Consider the following 16,551-nt stretch of genomic DNA (forward strand, 5'->3'; position numbering starts at 1 on the left):
ATTTTATAATAAATCTAACTCCATATGATTGTAACACACCTGTAGGTATACAGGTTACTGATTAATAGACGTTAGTGCGATGATAGATTGATTTGTTGCGATAATGATTGAGATGTCACGAATGAAATAATAATGTTGACACACTTTGTTATATATAGCGTGGATTACTCCCAACAGATGCAGTGCCGCCAAAGAGCTATGTTTACTTTATATACACGGTTTTATTTGAATTATAATTTGCACATTTCTTAAGCGGCTTAAGCGGTTTGTATTTCTTTGAAATTCATGTACTGTTTTCACAACATGGCCGACAAATAACGAACGTAATCATTTAATGTTGAATAATGTTATTGTTTAATCGGTTATCTTATATATTGTTTGAATTTAATTATTTCGTTCGAATTTTCATCGTGATACATACATGATATATTTTTATAACTAAAATATTTAAAAAAAAGTCAAGTTTAAAGGTTCCTTCTCAGTTTGTGAGAAATTTTGTTCAGATGCTTAACATCTTACTAAGCGTTGTTTACTGTTAATTTGTTATAGACTTATTAATTACTAATGTTCATTGCGGTTAAATAATGAATTCCATTAATTTATCTAGTTTAATGGTATATTTAAATAACAAAGTGCTATGTCCCAAACACCATTCATCACATACAAACCGCAGTTTGGAAAATTTTACACATCGAACGAAACCGCAAATTATTTTAATATATCTATCAGTATTAATAGATTTTACATACCGCTGAAGTTACAATGTAATGCTTACTTGCCTATTACTGTTGGCATGTAATACTCAAGCTAATACATGTTGCATATTGCGAAAATGAGGATTCATCTTTTAAATATTGACAAAATATTCATAAAATTTAAGTTCGCTATGGAAAGTAATTACTAGGCTTAAATGAAACTAGTATTATTCGGATTTACTACGCGGATTTTATTATTTAAAAACTACATAATCCCGACGTTTCGACCTCGTCTGCCCGTGATCACGGTTGCTGCAAAGTAACCGAAACGTCGGGATTATGTAGTTTTTAAATAATAAAATCCGCGTAGTAAATCCGAATAATACTAGTTTCATTTAAATGAATACTCGCGAAAATCTTAGATCTCATTAAGTAATTACTAGGCTTGTTATAACATAAACATAAGAAATTAACTCAATACCTACTATATTGTTAACAGTATAATCACATATAAAACTCGGTTTACTCAGCTTTATACCGTGGCTTAAAAAGTTGATACTATCAGCAGTTCCGCTAATAGACATGAATTGTTGTTCCGTGTGGGGACGCGTTCCAATTATATCAAAGCTAACTGTTTACTAAAACAAAATGGAAGTAACATTGTAGACAATTTTAAAACTAAACGACAAAATACCCCGGTGACAACACAGTTGTCGAAATAATAATTTAATTGTATAATTATATTTATTTTTGATCGTAAATTTTAAGAATCTGTTTTTGAAATTTTTGTTTTTGTTTTGCGTGTGTTATTATCATTAAGATTGTCTTGTCGTGTGAAGTGATTTAAGAATAATAAAATTAAAACGCTCTTGGTCAGCCGATGACGCAACTCAACAAAACGGAGGACACAACTTCATAGCCTCCCAAAATATTTCGATTTATATCAATTATTTTTTTATACGAGTTCTGCAAACGAAATCCAATGTATCTTTTTAGTTATGTAACAACCCTAACAAATGAGGTATTGTTGAACCGGAGTCAGGAGATACATGAAATGCAGCATTATAATTTCGTACTTCGAAGACGCATCGTTAGAATCTCAGTTTTCAATCAGTTTTTCGAACGAATAGTGCTGTTTTGTGTTTTTTATTTTTTGTCTTTCCATGTAAGTTTGATTTATTTTGAACAAAAATCATAGAAATTAAGTTTGAACGTTTTTACTTCGATAAATAAGTGATATTTATAAACCACACAATTCAAACCAAAGTTTATTTTGTAGTTATATATTTAAAAAAAATATATTAAAATTTTATTCCTTAACTCATATTCATTATTTAATATCGTCATTATACAGTTTTATTATATAACTTTATATTAAGATATAACTTTATAGAGAATTATAACCTAAGAGTTGGCTTTAACAGCTTAATCGTAGTAAAATATTTTATCACAACACATCCGACTTATGATAGAATAAGATTATAAAACTACACTCTGACTCCGTTGATAATAAAACTATACCCGTAATCCCGTGGTCCATTCCATTTCTCACGACATCGTGACGAGATATAGATTTTTGAGTCGTTTAAAATATGTTATTGTTGAACGATACAATCTGTAGAGGTCCGAGTAGTCATTGTTAAAAGAGATTATAACGCTGGATCCATATAACTACAATGTGACGACGAAGGTTCAACATTAACACCTGAGAATTTAATTGTAAGCGTTATACAGGTCGAGCAAAAAATAAATCCATGCACATCAACGCTCTAAATGTAAACTGCTATTTATATTAATATGTAAATCTTTGTACGTGAGATAAAACGAGCAAATCGGATTAAAGCAACACTCATGTGGAATGTCATCTATTTGAACATTTGCGCTTCACAGACCTTTTGTCGCATACAAGAGATCGTTTTTCGTTGTCATGGAATAATGAGAAGGGTTTCGAAAAAAGCATAGCTATACAGAAAAAGATTTAACTTTCTTATAAAATAATTTATTAGAGTACCAAGGTTAACAGAAAAATGGTAGGAGATATACAACAGGGTAATTTAAGACGAGACGAAAAACGAAGATGCTGCAACGAAATTGCATTCCAATTAACGAAATTATAGCAACAAATTGGGCTGTTTATGATCTGAAGTTGTTTGTACCATTGTTATTTTGTTGTAAAATACCCTAAACAGACGAGTTAAATACAAGATGGGACTTAATTATGGTCATTTGTAACAAATACCATTTAGAACGTATTTGGCAAAAGAGTAGGTGGTCACCTTTTGTGCAGTAACCTTTTGTATTGATGCATTCAAAATAAACTTTGACGAAATAAAATTCCCGAATATAATGGACAATCAGTAATTTATTTAATGATCCGGATCATTGATTTTCATTTTATGACAGTATTGTTTTGATTTGTTCGTCAATAGTGCTTATATATTTCAGTGTGAGAGATACAACTCTACAAATAGATTTTCTTTAGTATAATTTGGTACACTAATATTACTTCGGGTCGAAGCTGAGAAGTTGTTATTAAGTTTACTTGTAATTCAATTCTGAAAGATCAACTTTACCTCATAAACTTCACACTTTATTATTATATAGGGCTTAGAAGGCGTAGGCAGACCACCCTCGGATAAACATGTGTTTTAACGCAGCGCTGCACCGATTTGCATCAGATCTGATTAATATCTTTACGAGCCGCCTCTGATTTATTTATAAATCGCAAGTTCACGGTCAGTTTTTGATAGCCAGCGGTAAATATATGTGCTTTTTGTAATGGATGGGAAACATAATATAAATGTTTCATATAAATTATCGAATATTATTCAGAGACATAACTAAATCGATTTCTCGAAAAATATTTCTACGTTAGTTTATTAAGTAGTTTATTTGGGGGTTCAACAATATTAGAAATTTCATTTCGATCTAATGACTAAGTTTATATTAAACACGGACGTGTTTTGTAACATGTTGACTTAACCGATTTAAACTGATATTATTTTATGTTTATATTAATATAATAAACGTCATCAGATATCTGAGAGTATGCTGACGAGGCTGCTGACCTTTGCTCTGGTGGCCGCTAGCTGGCGTGCCGACGCCTGCACATGCGAGCCCGACCATCCACAAACACACTTTTGCAATAGCGATTTTGGTAAGCATTTCAAATGTATAATATTAATTTATTTTTAATTAAGAATTATTAACTGCCAGCTTTAGCAAGGTTATGCTTTTTTTAATTTCATTTCAAAGGTCGAACTGTTAACAGAAAGTTTAAAATAGTTTGAATTAGTTTTTTATTATTATTATAACGTTTATTGATTGTTATAAATATATTTTTACTCTCGCAGTGATCGTGGGACGAGTACAAAAAATGTTCAGAGGAACAGATTTCTACGACGCTTATAAGGTTAAAATTCGAAATATATTCAAAGTAAGTATTCCATGTTTCCTGCATTAAGATGCACTTATTCACCTTTATGAGCCCGGAGGCGCTATAAAATGTTAACGTTACTTTTAAAGGCAACCCCGAAGGCCGCATTAGCGCTGAAATCCGGCAGAATCTTGACGCCTTCACAAGATTCGCTGTGCGGAATGGCACTCCAGCCTAGAGAGACTTATGTTATAACAGGTAATTATAGAATTACAACGTTGACACAAAGAAATGATGCTCAGATATCAGATTTAATCAAACCAAAAGAAACTTTACAAGACAAATAGGAAAAAGTTTAATTGTATTCTTGATTTATTTATTTGTGAATAATTTGGAATACATATGTAGAGCAAATATGTTTAAATTAAATTTCAGGTCGTGTAGTACATTTGCAAGCACACATACACCTTTGTGGCTACGTAAATAAATGGCGTGAAGTAACGCCGCGACAACGGAAAGGTTTCAGGCTGCTTTACAAACAAGGCTGCACGTGTAAGGTAATCAATGCATGTATTGTAAAGCACCTATATATAATATTATGTTATTTTATTCGCAAAAGTTATTCTATTCTGTCGTATTGAAGGAATCGCATTTTTTTCGTATGGAATTAAAGTCTAATAATAGGTATTAAGATTATTTCACTTCTTGATGCACTGCCGAAGTTTTAACTTAAATTTACCTACTGAAATCTACAAAAAAAACTTTGTGAATCATAATTTATAGCGCTCGCGAAATACTTGAGGGCGAACAAGGATACTCGAGATAACGACGCTTATTAAATACGCTTGGAGACGAAATAAAAAATATTTTTAGCTTTGCCATCTTTACGAGTCTCAACAGAAACGAGTCACGCTCTTATAATACCTTAATATAAATTAGTTTCATTTATACAGTTTACGTGCTTGAATTATATCCCTACGTTACAAATTATTAAAAATAATACCATGTCTGCTAAGACAGAATAAAATAAGATAAACTTTTCTCAGCACATTTTATATTTATGATATCATTACGGCTATCAAAACTTGCGTTGTGTGGAATAAAACATATAAAATAATCCAGCAAGACAATTAAAAGTCAGAGACAAATAATTGGCTTTAAATACAGTCAGCTTTAATACCAATTAAATTGTAGAAACAAGTTATAATAATCGCTAATGTTCCGATACTAAAAGTTGAAACTTGTCAGCAGGACAGTGCCCAGGTTTACTTGTCTTATATTAATATCTTTACTTGTCTTTTAATATCAAGCGTTCTATATGAGAGCAAATTTATTCATTTATTTCTAATTTCAACCTTATTCTTACACGTACATATATTCTACATTAAGTAAGAAGATTTATGAACGAAACCTTGAAACTATATGTTTAGGTTGGAATGTAAACTTTTACCAGACACGTTGACCTTTATAACGGCTGAGAATTGGCAAAAACTAAATAAAGGATAAATTAGAAAGTAGTAGTAGTGTAGTAGTAATGGGTACAAAGTTCTTGAGAATCATGCGATCATATATTGAAAATTAATATCCTATAACATTAAGGTCCATGTGAAAAGACGCAGCACAAAATCTCCTAACACCTGCGTGACGGGTTACGACGAGTGCTACGAGCGACATGGAGTATGTCTTCACGACCGCGAAAGACGCTGTCGCTGGACTAGGTATGAAGCTTGAATTTGATTTGATTTGGTTTGATGCGATTTGATTAAGTTGAATACTGACGATGTCTTATGATATAAGTAAAATTATTGTTCACCTTAAACATAAACCAAATATTAAGTTATTATAGATGTTTCAATGTCAGTTTATGTAATTTTAATTGCTTTTGTGTAGTTTTAGAATAAGCATCTATAAATTATATACTACGTATCGCTATTAATCCTTTTATCTTTCGTTTACGATGCCGCTGTTCCATGAAAGGTTAAGAATAAACAATGAAGGTCAAATAAAGGGTTCAATAATGTTTCAGTGAACGCTAACCGTATTATCGGAATTAAAGTACTTAGTGAAGCCAATTTTAGATCACTTTGATGTACAGAGCAATGCTTCGGTCACTATCGTTGCGTTGTAAAATTAATGTTTATCTTTCAGGGCTCCAGCCCTCACAAGGTGCCTCCAGAAGCAACACTTCAACAGCACGATGACTTGATTGAACAAACGACCCGACGCATTAAATATTATATGTAACATTTGTATATCACTCGACTCGACTTCATTGAAATTCCGGTTACCTTGTCATTGTTACTAATATATTATACAAATACAACTATGAGTAACTAAGCCAAAATCTTCATCCTAACACGTCTTGTAGGTTAATCCGTGTCTTGGCTAACGTATCAGGAATAAATTGATGTTATTGTTTACACGATGTTAAGTTCTGGCTAGTCACAGTAATGTGTAACAAAATTATATAGGAATGTAAGGCAGCAAGTATGTGGTTACGATATTGATTTGCGAGAGGAATGTGATTCTATGAAATTTATGGCTCTATTAAAGACTTTAGTGACGAATTTACTGAGAATCATTACCAATTGTTATTTGGAAAATGTCTTAACAAACACATATTGTCGTCCCTTGGATGAGAATAAATTTGCCGTTATAATGTATTATTTATTTTAAGTTATATTTATGTTTAAGTTAGATCTTGTAAATTAACAAATGATAGGTATTTAAGTAAATTACAATAAAGACTTAAGAAAATTAAACCAATCTTGTTTTACTGTCGCCTTGTATTTTAAAAAAGCAATGTGCAGTGAAGTAGAACTTACCATATCGGTGTGATTGTGGTAGTAAGTTTGTTCGATGAGAGGGAAGTTCTCTCTGCCGAGGCGACGCTGCAGTTGAAGAAGGTGACCAAACACCCAAGGCCGATCCTATTATTAACAGCAATAAGACTATCAGGAATAATTGCGATAAAGTTTTTCTCAATCATTCTTCATATAAATTGAGTACTAAAATAATTTATTGCTGTCATTATCGAGACATCTGCCCTTCGTATAGAGGTTTCGAACAATCAGTTTGCAAACCGACGTTAAATGCTGAAATATTTATGCGCTAAGTGTGAAGTTACGAAAATGAGTGTGTCCGTTCATCATGTAACGACTACCTTACATTATCACCATAACTACCATCATATTTTGCTGGTTTGACATTTTTATGTTACCCCGAGGACGTAAACAATATATCATTATGCAAATCTACAATTAGGACACTTTTTCTACTCCAACGATATCAGCATCCATAAAACAATTTGATTTATACGTTTACGTAAAACGGTGACTTAAGAATTACGTAAGTTGTAAATCTATCTATGTACTTACAGATGGATTTTTTATATACAAAGTAGTGACAATGATCACCAAAACAATATTATATACTTGAAAGTTGCATTTAAAATAAATTATTACTTACGGCTGTTCCATATGATATCGTAGAACTATATTTAAACATATTTAATTTAAAAATAGGGTCTACCTGGAAGTGATAAATAGAGTTAAGGCTGTTAACAGAAGGCACTCCCCCGAATTTAAGTCCGAGCAGCAGAGCTCTGTGATCAGCACCGGCGTCTCGAACATTCTGACGAACCAGGACGAACTCGGGTCTAAAGTATTACAAGCAATTATTAAGAAATATCAAATAATTCCAATAATCAAAATAAAAAATACTAAAGCAACATTGAATATTTCTACAAAAATATCTAACTTTCTGCCCCTCTCACGAGAACTCTTTTTTGTGAACAACATGTTCGTGATCAAAATAAATTTGAGTAACAACCTATGTAGACTGAATACAAATAACTTATAACACACTTTAAATACAAATCATCAAATAAATAGATATCAAAATAAATACAGACAAAAATGAATTCAACAATTCACAATCAAAAGATTACAATTGTAATTTTATAATTTAAACTTACTTGAAACAACGGGTTACTTTGGTTCCGCTGCGATATACGGCCATAGAAACATTCGCCCCATCAGAACTTGCTGTCACCGACAATTCCTACAAGAAACTCGACATTTGTACTTTATTGGCTTACTAACTCCCGACAACGGGGAGCAAATTGTATTAATGTGTACACTGTTAGAGTAAATAACGTCTAAGTTACGAATTTCTCCGACGTTTATTGAATCACGGTTTAAGAATTGGGTTCATTAAAATAAGACGTTGAAGTATATTTTATTTCAGTTATACTTAATTATAATTGAGAAGTTAAACAGTAGAATTTAAGACTTAATTTCGTGAATTCGTCTACCATTTGCTTTTCCTTTTTTTAATTTGCATATAATTTTAACAAAACAACACAATAAGAACATCAATAAAATATAACGTAAATAACAATAGCTCTGAATAATTATAAAAAAAGAGTATAAAAACGTATGGGAATTAGAACTTTTATACGCATTTTAGAAAAGATTAATGAACTCCTTTGATGAAAAATACTATATATTTATGTAATTTCGACCCAAAAAAACAAAATTTTATATTTTAATCGAAGGCAAATTTAGGTTTTTATCAGAAAATTTTAAACCATTTATAGGCATTGTCTATAAGCATCAAATTACATGAATTTATAAAAATATTTGTTGTTTAAATACAATTAGAAACCTGATCATTGTGATGAAATGGAAATCAATAAAACGATCAGTTTGAAAGCTTTAGTGAATCGGATTACCTCCAAAGTTGGACTACTGAATGAAACATCTGTCGCCGTCTATTTAGTAAACTGAATAATTCATTTTATTTGTCTGGAATTAGCTCTCGATCTCGTTATTCAGCGAAGCCATTAATGTCGTTAACAATAGTTGTGTAACACCACAGACATGTAGCTAATGATATGAAAGCAATCGAATCATTGTATAAATAGCGTAGAACAATTCGATTTGCTTCTATTTAATCGACTGCTATCCTATTGGTTGTTTCAAACTGTTTGAAGTTCATTTTCGATTCACGGTACATGACGGAGCATAAAACTATTCTAGATATAAAATATACCACCGATTTGATATTTTTAATACGAGTGAGTCACAAACAGTCCCATGTGTAATATCGTATATTGGTAAAGCTGATGCCTTAACAAATTGTTGCCCAAGAGACGTAACATGTTAATAATTTGTGATGTATTTTTTTTTTTTTTGTTTTCTGAAATAAACTGTTTTGTGGTGATATATTCTGAAATTTTCTATTCTTTTACAAAAATCAGATTGTATATTTAATTAATATCACCTGCTTGCCAAATTAATATCAATCAAGAGAACAAATCTTATTATTTTATCAACAATTCATCAACAAAATTTATAATGAGTTCATAAATACTAAGTTACGAATTTCAGTGTGTGTAAAAATTATATATCAAAATGTATTTGTCTTGGATTCTATACAATCTTACCCTGAATTCAGCCTGTTCAACGCGGATGTCCCATTCCCCTGGTAGTCGTCGCCCACGGAAATATTTGGACCAGTCAGTATTCTGGTCATCCACAACCAGCAGTGTCACACATCGGTCCCTGTTGTAACCACGGCCAACTGACGCTACTGATGTCACGCTCCCTAATATATATTTTTAGACTTTTAGAGTCAAAACTTAAGTCATTCGATGGCTTTCTTCAAAATATTTGGGAATTCCATTTAGAGTTTAAGAAATCTAGCCATTTTACTAGTAAACAAAATTTCTTTCCGCGGGTTATTAAACATTTCTTGTTCTATTTTATCAATTAAAATAAGTTTTATACAAACTAAAAATAATAAAGCCATAAAAAATGTATATACTTTAAAATATATGTCAATATGAATGTGAAAACATTTCATTAGGTCCAACTTAATATTAAAATACGATCGCTTGTTTAATTACAAATGGCCCACAGTTGTATTTTAGCAGTTGTATTTCATAGTTATTCCCTTAAGTCCGTCTGAAAATCGTTTTCCATTTTGCGTCCCAACTCATTTTAAGGGCACTTAATGGGATCGGGGATTGAGCTAAAAATGGGTTAAGACCTTTTATTTTTATGCCATTGCTTTTAGTAGCATCCATTAAAATATTAGATAGATTAATTTAAAAAAATTAGCTCTATTTGACATTTGATGGAGGTACGCCTGTATTTATTTCGAAAGCAACACCTTAATAAAAGAGGATTTTATTATAAAAAAAAATAAGGCGTTTAATTCTCTAAACGTGAGGTTCTTTCTAAAGATTTTACTTTTTATAAGAAAAATAGACTTTATTCTAACTTAATAAATATTAACAAATGATACTTTACCTAATAAATTGGCTCCTTGATCTCGGGCAGCGCCGGTTAAAGATTGTACACGCTGCAGCAGCGATTCACGAGACTTCGCTGGAGAGGAGGGTGCTGAGGTTCCTCGTGAGCCACCGCGAAGGTTCAAAGATAAATCTGAACCACCGGCTGAAGCGGTGCCAGAGCTAGGCGCTGGCGGCGCACCGCTACCCATACTGCCTCCCGTAACTAAAGCAACAAGGTGTACAATACGCGTAATATATGCAGAATATGTTTCATTAAATCAATTACAAAAACAAAATATTTAAAATTTTAATATCTGCTTAGTAATCACTACTGACTAAATTTCAATATTAACAATTTCAACAATGATAAATAAAGACTCCGAGTTGTGTATTAAATTAAAATCTAATTTCGGTAAAAAATTCCCTATAGAGGCAAAGAATGATAAAATTATATGTTATCAATTACCCTGGGAGGCCGGCCTCTGAGCCTGCGGCTTGGGCTGGCTCGTTGTGGCCGGGCGGCCTGTGTAAGGATCCACTTCTCCCTCATCGCACTCCGACTGCAGGTCCCCCGAGCTGAATCTGCGTAACGCCTCCGCTGAGCTACTCCCGCCGCGAATAGGACAAGGAATACCGACACACAATGTAGCTACCCATTAACGCCCGCGCTTATATCTCTTTGTTTTCATTTCATTCATTATAGATATGGTAAACGTAAAAACATAACATTATTTTAATTTTATAGTATTATATAATTGCAAATACTATAAATCCTTTGATGTTAACTCGATAATAGAATAGTTTTATTTCAAAGGAACACACTAAGTATAATATTAAACATTAGTGATTGCTATAACACAATGAAAAGTAATGTCCCGTATTTTTCAAGAGACCTATCATACTTAAACTATCTGTAAGCACATTGAATGACAACATCGAAAGGAAAGCGTCATGCACTGACAATGATAGTAGTATTTGGTGAACAGCGCGGGCTCTGTAAGATCTGCATATTGATGAGTGCTACACGGTATACGGCGAGGAATGTGACAGGTTAGGTAAAATCAACCTCAATTATCAAGAAATTCATATACTATTTATATAAACAATGAAATTTTGTAATCTACCTTAAATTTCTTGATAATAGGATTGAGGGAAATGGCCGGTGCGGTCGGGGGTAAGCATTTAAAAGCTTTTGTTTCAAGCTTAACAATACGTTTTTAATTTTTCATACGCGAAATAGCAGGCTTTTTATTTCATTTTTTTTTTATTCATAAATAATTTAAGAGTTTACATTTTTCTTAAAACTACATCATGACCATGATATATGAGTAAACAATCGGGTATAAAACATACATATAAACTCGTTTTCAAGGCTCAACTAAAAAGAACTTCAACGTAAAAATATTTCGAAATAAAAAGAAGATCATGCCTTAAAAACATGAATTATGATGATGTATTAAAATTTATGTAAAAACTTAAAAGGGCTCCACAAAACAATTCCTAAAATATATTCAGAACAAATGAGTCCCCCGGGGCTACTCTTATTTCATACTCGACTTACCTTCTTTTCAGGTAATTGACATTGGAGGTGAATGAATTTCGGAAGCTTGAGAAAGACAGGGTTGATGTGGTCGCGGCCTGCGGGCCACAGATTCCAGGACACCCCGAACGATCTATTTTGACCGCCCCTGGTACGTTTAAACAAGATTATGTTAAATTAACAATAATCATTTATTACTTTAATCAATACCAAAATCAAATTATCATGAAATTATTATGAATCTATTAAAACATTAGTCTACTCATAAAAGTCAATGTAAAATATATGTGTTTGCTACATACCTCGGGAATATCGCCCGCAAGTTTAATATTCTATGTTACGGGAATTGATAGCACGACACGACGGCGACCAAGGAAATGCAGATCGTATTCTGTCAACAATATATTACTTAATTCAATTACTATTGAGAATATTCTTTACTCATACAAAATTCGTATAATTTTCACACAGTTCGTTATGTTGTTTTGTTCATCTGTAGACAAAAACATTATTTTCTTTGCTGGTCATTTTAATTTTAACAGTGAACTTAAAAAAGAAATACCAACACACTTTTAAGTTAATTAAAATTGTGATGACATTTCATAAATTTAATAACCCTTGTTATATGGGAAATAAAACGTCAAAATGATGCTTAACTTGACGCTAACAATAAAACGATGTTATCATATTACAGAAAACATTGTTACTTTTCAGTACAAGGATTACAAAGTAGGTATAAGAATTGTTCGAAAAATAAATACGTGCCTTTATTTTCAAAAGGGAAAAGGGTTTCAAAAGGTTTCTATTCTCTTTTGAGAACGTACCTATATATTTCTTTACAACTCTGGAAAATCTAAACCGAATTTGTTAAAGATATCGTCTGTTTCCATATTAATTTTGTATCAAATAAATCTATTCAAGAGCTTATAAATTTTATCATTTACTTTAGGTACTATACAGATAATTGAATGATCTTGCAAAAGGATATTCTGTATGACAACTATAGTTGTATGCTGTATAAAATCACTTAAAATTTTATGTCAATGAATATAATTATGAAATCGCTACATTTATATAATCATGGACAGCGTTCCACACTGATAACTATATCATATCTACTATATATAATCTTATATACCGTTCTAAACAGATTATATAACAAACCAATCACATTTATTGTACGATATCAAATACGGAAGATATTCCACTTTATTAGAAATAAAAATCTCTTTGGTTGGAAACAGTTATGACGAAGGGTTGTTTAAGATATGAGAATTTACCATTAGTTGGTCTCAAGAGATCAGTCCGTCGCTGAAAGCCGTCGGCTACTTGTTTTATACCGCTTTATAATGCTCGTATCTTCATTAGCAGTGAAAAATTTTAAAGATATTACTTTATATATTTTTTAAAATAAATACTTAGTGTTAAACTCCTCCTCCCGCGACAGCCAATGTGACAATTGTGCAGGGAATACCTCATCTTTTAATTTCTAATCAACTCGCAATTTGTTAAGATTAAAACCCGTATAAGATTGAACTTATGATTGTAATTTTGCTTAAATTGTGACTCAAAACCAACAGTCGCTCACTGTCATATTTATCTAAAAATGTTATTGATCGTGAAAAAAGATTTTGTTTATTTTCTATTACCCACCGTTGAACTATGTTTACAATTCATCTACTTTGTTTTTTGATATTTTAGAAAATAATTCTTTATAAACATTAACGCAAACAATAATCTCCTCAAAATTATGCATAAAGTATATTGAAAAATAATTTATCTAAAAGCCTCCTAACGCTCAAGTTTTCCAATATTTTCAAAAGATGCTCACTGCATTTCTATTGACTCACTTCTGAAGTTGGCCCTTGACCTCGATCTATTCAGAGAATACTAGTGCAAGAGACAGTTTTATAAATAATGCTAGAATAAATAATAAAAACATTTATTTGAATTTAGAATACAATATAATCTGTATCATACTTAAAAAAGTTACCAGTTACAAGTCATATTTAGAATTTTAAATTGATTAAATGAAAATTAACGAATAAAATTTATCACAATGTCATGTTTAGTTAAGAAATAAAATATGAGAAAGGAGAAAAGACGGTGCTTTCTTTATAATGAGTGTTCAGAACAAACCACTTGAACATCCAAACTTTTTTAATATGCTCACAAACTTACCTTTTCCATAATAAGTAATAAGGTTTATTTACAATGAATTCAATATAATTGTAAAATTATACGAGCACAAACTTTTGAATGAAATTTTGAGGCGAAAAGATTTAGAAAAATACGCTCAAGTTGATAAATATTTATATGAGTTATAACCAAATCTCGTTCGACAAATAACAGGCACTACCTGGAAAGCTGCCAATGCGAAAATCGATCTTCGACCAGAAATCATAGACGACATAATTCTCTAATAAGAGGATATAACATCCAACATCCTATTGTTTCTCCTATACTAGACGTTTTCATCTATATAGGAATTAATGTTATCTTAGAGAATATGAAAATTATTTATGAGAGATTTGCTAAGAACATACGATCGTCAGATTAATACTTCATTTACATAATCATATATATAGTTTTGAAATTCGATAACGACTCATAATAATTGTCAAAAGTCGAAATCTTTTCCGATTAAAAGCAAAATTGAATTCGAAATCAAAAAATGCTATAGACTAGCAAAATTAAAGAATATAAAAGTTATAACTTTAATAATACATTAAATTTAATTCCGTTAAGAAACTAAAAATATTTTACCAAAACATTAATACCTAATGGACAATTTACAGTTCTAACTAAAATCATTCATTTGAAACATTTTGTGTCAAAAAATCGATATGCCTTCACGTTAATCGTGCTAAAACCATTGGTATTCAAAGACAGGCAACGAGTTACCAACATAATCCTGTAAACCTAAAAAAATACTATTTATTAATAAATTTTTATTTATTTATTAATAAATAGTATTTTTTAGGTTTATAGGATTATGTTGGTAACATGGTATTCTATACTTTGAGGACGTCATATAGCGTATTATAAAGATATTTGATTACGTAATATTTAAATTATATGAAAATCTAAAAATTTCTGATAATAATCATTTTTTACCATATATTTATGATAAATAAAAGGCTGAAAGTTCGCGTGTTATATTTCTCTTTCATCATTTCCGATCATTTCACTACCGCCTTAAGTGCGGACCCGGCGAATAAATGCGTAAAGGAAATTAATTTTCTATTTTACTCTAAAGAATAATTATGTTAATTATCAGGCCATTTAATAACCACGAAAATTTCTGGCTCGGTTTTTTTAAACAACTTTATTTATTTATTCACGGTTATTTCTAAATCATTTAAAATTTTTAACTCAAATTATTTGGGTCTTATTTCATTAAATTAATCTAACCAATTATATACGTCTTATAAAAACATAGACACAATCAGAATGAATTAATGATCCAATCATTTATGACACACAATAATATTATTTATCAATAAAAATGTGGGTCAATCGTAAAACACATTAAAAATTGTTTTGCATAATAAATACCTAAATATGTACGATGATTGAAAATTAAATAGAAATATTATTTGACATATATTTTGTGTTAGAAAGTGTCCAAAGTACTTTAACATATTTCTTTGATCTCCGCCCTACATACCCATTTAAAAGTTTACTGCGTTTTAAAACACAACCATCGCCCCATATATGATATCTATAGTTAATTCAAACTTACTTCAATATAACATAAAATTACTTTAATTATACTCACAGATAGCAATGATAAATCCGGCAGTGAAGATTGTGGAGCACGGGACGCGTTTTAACGGGTAGGGAAATTATTGTAAATGGGGGTGCCTTGTGTGAGACTGTGGTGAAAATCAGCGGGACGGCGCGCGCGTATTGATTTTGGGCGGCAACTTGCGATGTAGACGCCATCTTTAATGGCATGTATCTTTGGAACTAATTTATAGAGTTGATACAAATGAAATATAGATGGTGCTGTTGAAATAAAATTATTAACTAATTAAAAATGCCTTTCATAGAGAAAAGATCTGTTAAAGTAAGACATTTTCAGGGTTGTATACAAAGAAAATTTTAATGGAATTAAAGAATATACATCTAAGTTCTTCATTAATTAACTCTAGAATTTAATAACTCAATAAGATAATGTCTTGATTCAAACAAACGTGCACCATTTGCCAGGCCGTGTGCATCTCTTATTATTTGTATATGAATATGCAACACATTCCTCCGTCCTCGCTTCTTCCTCTTTATTCAATATTCAAGTTGATAACTCTCAAGATTATGCACGGTTCTGGACGCGTTGAAGTCTTTTAGGTAACGGAGTCTTGTCCAAACATTTCTATTATTAGTCTAGAATTTATTCAGTTTTTATTGAATGTTTTATACATCCCTCTGACGAGTGCTGAGTGCTGATAGGCACTTCTAAGAGCAGGTAAAAAATTCTCAAAAGATCCGGGAGTGCCATACCTGCTTTACAGGACTGTGTATGTGTATGTGTGTAATGTAAGGGAAAGGTGCACGCGTGTGTGTGTGTCGTAATGCTGGCTGTCCGCCGACGCAACATTGCGTAGACGACTCTTGTTCACAGTAGAATAAATCTTTA

At 31.4% G+C, this 16,551-nt stretch overlaps 2 protein-coding genes across 4 annotated transcripts in view; one reads left to right on the plus strand and one right to left on the minus strand.

The window, feature by feature from the left end:
- Nucleotides 1-6,833, plus strand: part of LOC116766016 (tissue inhibitor of metalloproteinase) — a 29,773-nt gene extending 22,940 nt beyond the window's left edge. The window contains exons 2-7 of the mRNA XM_032655670.2: nt 3,732-3,852; nt 4,049-4,131; nt 4,221-4,329; nt 4,507-4,628; nt 5,671-5,789; nt 6,220-6,833. Coding sequence (XP_032511561.1) covers nt 3,744-3,852; nt 4,049-4,131; nt 4,221-4,329; nt 4,507-4,628; nt 5,671-5,789; nt 6,220-6,277 — 600 coding nt within the window. The 5' untranslated portion in view covers nt 3,732-3,743 and the 3' untranslated portion in view covers nt 6,278-6,833. The remainder of the gene's footprint in view (nt 1-3,731; nt 3,853-4,048; nt 4,132-4,220; nt 4,330-4,506; nt 4,629-5,670; nt 5,790-6,219) is intronic.
- The window catches only part of LOC116765789 (synapsin), a 49,440-nt gene extending 33,634 nt beyond the window's left edge, over nt 1-15,806 (minus strand). The window contains exons 1-9 of one of the 3 annotated variants that reach the window (XM_061521799.1): nt 15,694-15,806; nt 12,215-12,303; nt 11,934-12,060; nt 10,839-10,954; nt 10,389-10,595; nt 9,521-9,681; nt 8,048-8,133; nt 7,603-7,729; nt 6,897-7,001 (exon numbers count right to left, since the gene is read on the minus strand). In XM_061521799.1, coding sequence (XP_061377783.1) covers nt 6,897-7,001; nt 7,603-7,729; nt 8,048-8,133; nt 9,521-9,681; nt 10,389-10,581 — 672 coding nt within the window. In that variant the 5' untranslated portion in view covers nt 10,582-10,595; nt 10,839-10,954; nt 11,934-12,060; nt 12,215-12,303; nt 15,694-15,806. Of the gene's footprint in view, nt 1-6,896; nt 7,002-7,602; nt 7,730-8,047; nt 8,134-8,806; nt 8,952-9,520; nt 9,682-10,388; nt 10,596-10,838; nt 10,976-11,933; nt 12,061-12,214; nt 12,304-15,693 lie in introns of those variants that run through there. The other 2 variants (XM_061521798.1, XM_061521800.1) reach the window with 2 other exon arrangements.
- Between the last annotated feature and the right edge of the window lie 745 nt (nt 15,807-16,551).

This window comes from Danaus plexippus, chromosome 11 (assembly GCF_018135715.1).
Source record: "Danaus plexippus chromosome 11, MEX_DaPlex, whole genome shotgun sequence".
In the NCBI taxonomy this organism is placed as follows: Eukaryota; Metazoa; Arthropoda; class Insecta; order Lepidoptera; family Nymphalidae; genus Danaus; species Danaus plexippus.